This window comes from Trypanosoma grayi, assembly GCF_000691245.1.
Source record: "Trypanosoma grayi strain ANR4 Tgr_57_V1, whole genome shotgun sequence".
Lineage (NCBI taxonomy): Eukaryota > Euglenozoa > Kinetoplastea > Trypanosomatida > Trypanosomatidae > Trypanosoma > Trypanosoma grayi.
In genome coordinates this window covers 24,684-31,135 of record NW_008825676.1, presented here as the reverse complement: position 1 = coordinate 31,135, position 6,452 = coordinate 24,684, and the positions used below count along the sequence as shown (strand labels likewise).

General features: G+C 51.5%; 5 protein-coding genes across 5 annotated transcripts; all 5 read right to left on the bottom strand.

Moving 5' to 3' along the window:
• Nucleotides 1-2: 2 nt before the first annotated feature.
• DQ04_00571200 (GPI inositol deacylase precursor) lies at nucleotides 3-1,391 on the bottom strand (the record flags this gene model as incomplete). The annotated part of the gene is made up of 1 exon (XM_009309284.1): nucleotides 3-1,391. A coding segment is annotated over one exon (1,389 nt), but the record flags the coding sequence as incomplete, so codon positions are not given.
• A 169-nt stretch (nucleotides 1,392-1,560) lies between these two features.
• DQ04_00571190 (hypothetical protein) lies at nucleotides 1,561-1,959 on the bottom strand (the record flags this gene model as incomplete). Its single annotated transcript, XM_009309283.1, has 1 exon — nucleotides 1,561-1,959. The coding sequence occupies one exon, from the start codon at nucleotides 1,957-1,959 to the stop codon at nucleotides 1,561-1,563; it is 399 nt and encodes a 132-aa protein (XP_009307558.1).
• Nucleotides 1,960-2,686: 727 nt separating this feature from the next.
• Nucleotides 2,687-4,513, bottom strand: DQ04_00571180 (hypothetical protein; the record flags this gene model as incomplete). Its single annotated transcript, XM_009309282.1, has 1 exon — nucleotides 2,687-4,513. One exon carries the CDS (start codon nucleotides 4,511-4,513, stop codon nucleotides 2,687-2,689), a length of 1,827 nt encoding a protein of 608 aa, XP_009307557.1.
• A 226-nt stretch (nucleotides 4,514-4,739) lies between these two features.
• DQ04_00571170 (hypothetical protein) lies at nucleotides 4,740-5,129 on the bottom strand (the record flags this gene model as incomplete). Its single annotated transcript, XM_009309281.1, has 1 exon — nucleotides 4,740-5,129. The coding sequence occupies one exon, from the start codon at nucleotides 5,127-5,129 to the stop codon at nucleotides 4,740-4,742; it is 390 nt and encodes a 129-aa protein (XP_009307556.1).
• A 218-nt stretch (nucleotides 5,130-5,347) lies between these two features.
• Nucleotides 5,348-6,433, bottom strand: DQ04_00571160 (hypothetical protein; the record flags this gene model as incomplete). The annotated part of the gene is made up of 1 exon (XM_009309280.1): nucleotides 5,348-6,433. One exon carries the CDS (start codon nucleotides 6,431-6,433, stop codon nucleotides 5,348-5,350), a length of 1,086 nt encoding a protein of 361 aa, XP_009307555.1.
• Between the last annotated feature and the right edge of the window lie 19 nt (nucleotides 6,434-6,452).

The following is a 6,452-nucleotide window of genomic DNA, read 5'->3' as shown; positions in this document are numbered from 1 at the left end:
CGCACAGCTTCATCCGTGTTCAGCCAGCCCCAACAAGGTGAAACATCAAGACAATTTAAATAGTTGTAAAAGTCAGCGTAGGTTACATCCTTGTCAAGACTACCGATTGGATGGATACGACTGTGCATTGCGTTGTACAGAATGCGTCCATCCACAACGGGGGATATCAAAACATGGCTTCCAGATGGTAAACGGGCATCAGCCTTCTCCAATGCTGCAGTTAGATGTCTATAATACCCTTCGGGTGTCGTAACGTTTGGCGGGCGAGCGCAAACATCATTGCCAAGCATGGAGAGAAACAGCAGCGCCGGCTTGACAGACTGCGTCCGGTTCCGAGCGACAAGATCCATCATCTCAGAAAGCTGTTCGGTTGTGGCGCCATTTATACCCAGATTCTGGTAATCTCGGTGATTGCACCTGTTCATATTGAGCAACTTACTATACACGGATGTCATGGGGCCTTCCCGATTTGGCTTGTAATCGGATGCGTCAGCAAAACCGGTGATGCTCGAAAGCATCGGCCAATCCAGTTCGTTCTCAAGGATGTGTGTAAAGTTAGCAAACCCATCAGCTGAAAGCTTGCTGACCATTACAAAGTCCTCTGGAATACCAAAGTGTGCCGTTACACTATCTCCCACCGCGATGACGCCCATGGCTCCCGAACTGGCACACCACATCTCTTCGTAAGTTTTTCCTGTCTCTTTGTCCACACCGTAGATACCGTTGCAGTTCTCATCCTTGACAGCGTCCAGTGTGTTGCGACCGGGGAATACTGCAGGGTTCTTGTCATCACAGTCACGGCCTCGCCAGTCACTCCCACGGCGAGTGGAATGCGTCGAGAACAGGTCGTCGTCACTATCGTAGTGCGGATGCAGTTGGCTCTCAAGGCTACAGAGCTGCGGAATGAATTTGCAGATGTTGATTGTCTTGGCATTCTGCAGTCCGTAGTATTCCTGCAGATTCCTTACTGATGTCCTCTCGTTGCTCCTGGGAAACAGGTGGCACTCGGGGTTCTTACAGTACGAGAGGAGCTGGCAGACCACGTCAGGACTCTTATTCTTATCAATAAGAGAAAGGGCACGGTTGAAAAGGACGGCACTGGCAAGACGACACAAAACGTCTTCCTTGAAAGAGAAAAAGCCGCAAAACATGTGAAGTGCCCCCCTGGCAGAGACGTTGTGCAACTGCTTGAGCTGAGACACCACGCCAGCACTAAAAGTGCAGGCGACACAGTCCCAGTGCTGGATCATACCCTTCTCATATATTTCTCTTTTATCAGCATCCACCACCATCATCCGTGCCTTTCCAAACGGCGCTGAGACCACCAGGAGACCGACAGCGGCAAGGAAAGCACAGCACAGAGTGCGACGGCGTCCTGTATTCATGTGCATTTAGAAAGCCTTTCGTACTATTGTAACTCAGCCTTCGCAGGGTACCAAGTAAAACGAAGAAAGCACTGACCTCAACCAGATAATTAAAATCTTCTTTTCACTCACATACTTCAAGAGTCAAGAATCTAATAATTAGCACCTTTAGCCACTGAGCAGACTCACTGCGGTGCTACTTTCTTTTTTTGAGTTGCTGCAATAGTTTATCCTTTGTCGAAAGCTTATTGGCAGCAACCTGATCAGTTTGTGCATCCTCCACCTTGGCTGCCTCCTCACGCCTCCGCTTGTGCGACATCAGCTGCTCAAGAACATATGCTTCCTGTTCCTCCGCTGTACGACCCGATTGGCGACCCCCATTAGAACCACCAGACACAGATTCTCTTGCAGGGATGGAGCCAGTCGGAAAAGGAGCGCCAGAGCCACCTCCGCTATTCGTAGCTCCTCCGCGGCAAAACACCTTTTCCTGTAGCGCCCGACGCCGTTGCTCTCGCCACGCCGCTGGATCCTTACAGAGCTCCAGCAGATCAGGATTGACGTCGCTCAACGAGCCATCTGTTTCATCCCGCGACATCACAACCTCCTGAAAAGAAGTCGAGAGAGGGAAAAAAAGACATAGACGTAGCGCCCGCAATATCCACGCTAAACAAAACACAAGTTAATCATCAACGCACAATTGTTCGCCGTGTACACCAGAGTAAAGACATCACAGTGGGGTTCAGCTCAAACAGAACGCATTACACAGAACAACATCACGGCATCAGGGAGCCAACAGGTAAGGGCCAGAGAGACAGGGGGTCACAGCAGGTTCATTGTAACTATGACATGATGTATATTCTGATCATGAGGTGGTGTCACTGAAAGCATGGATGGTTGGAATCATTACGGCCCACGAGGAAGGGCTCGAATCCGTCACAAAAGTCGTATTTCTTGAAAGAAAACGTTGTGTAGGTTCGAGCCCCCTGGAGTGTCGTCATTGACGCGCAGGGAAGCTTGCCCCGTTGGCGCCGCCAAGGCTAGCAGCTGCCGGGTGTCTGATACAAATTCGTATTCCACAGGGACCCATGGAGCACGCGCAACATATCTGGTTACGCAAAGAATAAGGTTCCTTGTATATGTCACCACAAAAAAAAATGGGCAAGATAAGAGGGAAAAGGGGGTAAAGGAAGGTAAAAATATGGTGAACAAAAGAGGAGGAGCGACGATAAATCCACCAAAAAAAAGCACAGTTCAGGATAGTGTGTCGGTGAACTCGCGATACACGCGCCAAGAGAAGGTAGACGGGGCACCACTCAATTCACTTACAGAGGGTCCACACCGAGCAATTGGTACGTGTCGTACCACAGTGGGATCGGCAGTCCCGGGCAACGGCCGTTGAGCGCCCCGAGGATGGCCTCACGCCACGAAGCCTGCGCCTCCTCGCAGAACCGCAGCTTCTTGTTTAAAAAAGAGATAGTATCTTGCTCTATAGTTGACGACAGTGGTGGTGCACGGAACTCACCTGGCAACGACACACAAAGAGAAGTGGTGATGCTTGGTATTTGCATGGAAACACCAACATTATCAGACCGTGAAAGGCGCATCACTTCGTCTGCATCCAGTCGTGCCCGCTTCGTCACACGACGTGTGTCATCTTCTCGCGGCTCAGCGAGAATGTACCTCTGCTCCAACGCTGTCACAAGGGCCACCCAGGCATTTCCCTTTTCCACTGGGATGATATCAAGCGTTCGCAGCCAAGTCAAATCATTTCCGCTGATGCCAAGCATATCTCGCAGCCAGGATTGTCTGCTACTGTTACTCCAGACAGAAAGCTTCATCTGCAGGATTTGTTCGAGAAGATTTGTCAAGCCCTCTGTATCCTTCAGTCGCACCAGTGTGTCGACGAAACGACGGAGCACCACCATGCCTCCGCCTCGCTCAAACCCATCTTGGATCTTTTCCACGGACCTGACCAAGATGTTCATGATAGTCACAAAGTGATCAGGCATCTCTGACGTCTCGCAAAAACGGACAAACGCCAAAATCATGTGAGAGCGCTCTTCAGGGAACTCAAGACTCCGAGACACACCAGTTATCTGCTCCAGCCTCGCAAGCCACTGCAGGTGTCGATACTTGTCAACAGCCTGTTTTCCAGCAACAAGAGGCGGGGGTGCTTTCATGTGCGTCTTCGCCGGCATCTTCACCGGGGCCTGTCCGCGTGGAAAGCCCGTGAATCGGGAAATTGGGTGGCCAGAAGTAACAGCGGCAACAGCAGAGCCGCCGCTCCGTGTGTTCTGAGAGTTAGCCGACTCTTCAACAACTGCTGCGGTGACCGACCGCATCAACGCTGGCACCTCCACCGCTGTTGATTCGATGGCATAACCCACCCCTGACCGGAGGTAAGTCTCAATCTTCACGCGGCGCTCTTCTGCAGATGGGAAACGCACATTGGAGGCCAGTTGTTCGCCTTGATATCGAGTTCCCCCTTTTCGCCAATCTAAAAACTTTGTATTGTAGGTTTGCTGCGTCAGAATGGTCGATGGTATCCTCGATTCGTTCATTAAAAGCCGAATGAACTGGTCGACAACGTCCTCCCAGGTAGGTCTCTCAGGCCCAGGGCGAAAGCGGTCATACATCAGCTTGAGCATGTCGCAGCACACCGCGAAACAAATGGCCAACTCACCCTTGTTTCGCCAAGTAAACCGAGTCATCGTTCTGCCGTTCTTCTGAGCTTGATTATACTGCTGCTTGTACTCCTGACGTACCTGTGTGAGAAACATTTCCATGGCTGTACGGAAATAATCAATAAGACGGTAGCGCCCCTCTGGATAGACGTCATAGTTCGCCACAACACCACGCAGTGAATAGCTAGCGCTGGGCGGCGTCTCAATCCAGCTGCTGTCAGGCTTCTCAAACTGCAGACCAGGGTTCATCTGCACTCGACGAATGTCTGTCCCCGGCGTGGAAATATTGGAGGGCGCAGAAGAATTCACGTTTCGCGACAACGCACGAGGGGCCACGTCATGACTGTCCTCGCCTTCCTCGGAAGATGAGCTGCTGCTGCTGCTGCCAGCACCGCTGCTACCACTACTCGCAGATGAGGAGTACGATGAAGCATCGGAAGGAGGAGTAGAGGCTTCTGGGGGCATGCGGTATTTCAATCGTTGTTATTCTGGCTAAGAGCGCATATGGTGAAAGAAAAGAAACCTCATAATAGCACGGAAGCAAGGTGAATGAATAAAACTGAATTACGAAAAAAAAACATTTGCTTCCTCGTTGGAAAAGTTTCCTCGTCGTCTGTCAGTTGTGTAGGAAGAGACACATCCCCATAAGGACTGTGAAAGCAATAAAAATAAAGAAATCATCATTATTTCATCATTGCGGCAATGTCGTGGAGAGGATGTGACGTGCGACTTGCTGCTCCATTTTTAACTGCGCCAAGAGACGGCGCTCAGCAAGAAGGCCGTTCTTGTCGGCACTTCTTGTGATGAACTGAGGCGTCAACGTCCATTCTTCTATAGTGTCCCGCAGCGCATCGCATCTCATGCCAAGGTGGAGAAGAATCGCGCCGCACACCTGTTCCAAATCCGCATTGTCTTCGCCACAGCACGAGTGCGCCAACGCGGTAAGGCAGACGCGCGACACCGTCAGCGGGTCGCAATGCGATGGCAAGACGGCACCGTCAAGCGCCGCCAACGCCACCAGTTGAGTGAGCGGCGCCAAGCGTCGATCTTCAAGGGCAACTTTAAAATCCAGGGTCGTCATTCGCCCCCTTCCTCAGCCCATTACATCCATCCAATAAACGCAGAGAGAAACACTGTTCACCCAATGTAGAAGCTTCACAGTCACAGTTTCAGTGTTTGCGTCCGTGGAAAGTACAGTAATTCAATGTACAGACAAAAAAAAACACCCAGAAACAAATACCACACAGGCCTCGATAATAACGCTTGTAGGCAAACGCGTACAATATACGAAGTATGACATCAGCCCGAGCTGGCATCGTCGATAATTCTACTACTCATTGTGGGGGATGTTAAGTGTACTAGCAGTTGTGTCTCCACCACAACGTCATTGTCGTGCAAGTAGTCAGTTGCGCAGCGGGCGACTTCCCACAGTCGAATCGACACCGCTTGCGTATCGCACAGTTCCAATGCAGCCACAAGGTCTGGGTAGAGAGACACCATCGACACCCGATTCTCCGGGAAAGAGAGAAGATTTGCTAGGACCATCGCACTCGGCCCTGTTGCCGTCATATGCTCCAGCGCACGGCTAAGATGCACGGGACGCCCAAAGCTGCACCTGCTGGGTTGCCTGCGTGGTGGCACCTCCTCCATCTCATTGAGTGGTGGTGAAGCGGCATCCATTGCGCGCTGCACCTTCCTGGAAGCTCGCCTGACAACGTTCGAGTTCAGCACACGGAGCAACGTGTCAATAGCGTAGAAAACGACACGCCGTGACCTTGCCAATTTAAAATGTAGTTTGGGGTGCCCGCAGAGGTTCACAAAGAGGTGGAGAACATGCAGCGCCGCCCGCGGCCTAGTGTGGTGGGCCTCTAGAAGGTCCTGAAGCACTTCAAACAGCGCCTCTTCAAAGACCAGGACGGAACTCACATAGGGAAGTTCAGAAATGCGCCTAACCAACAACACAGCCACATCGCTCATATCCGGATAGGCTTCAGCACGGAGCGCGGCAACAAGTTCGTTTAAAGTATCTACATCCATCACAACCCGCTCATCAAACATCGTGTCTTCTCCAAGGAGACGAAGATAAACAGAGAACACATGCTGACGGAGTCTCGCCCCCGATAACGTCAAGGGCACCGACTGAACGAGAAGATATCGCAGTGTAGGCAAAAGTTGACGGTTACGCCGCAGCTCAGCTCGCTCCTCTAGGTTCGCTCCATCCACACAACGCCTAATAATCTTTGCGCACCACAGTTGTTTTTTGGCCGTGGCTCTCGGCGCCGTACCCTGCATTATGGCATCCTCAAGTCTGTTGATATCCCAGGGAAAGCTGTCAGGGCCTTTGCTCACAGGGCTGCACCATTCTTTGCGTGTTGTCAGCACCATGTTTCCGTCTCCCATCGGT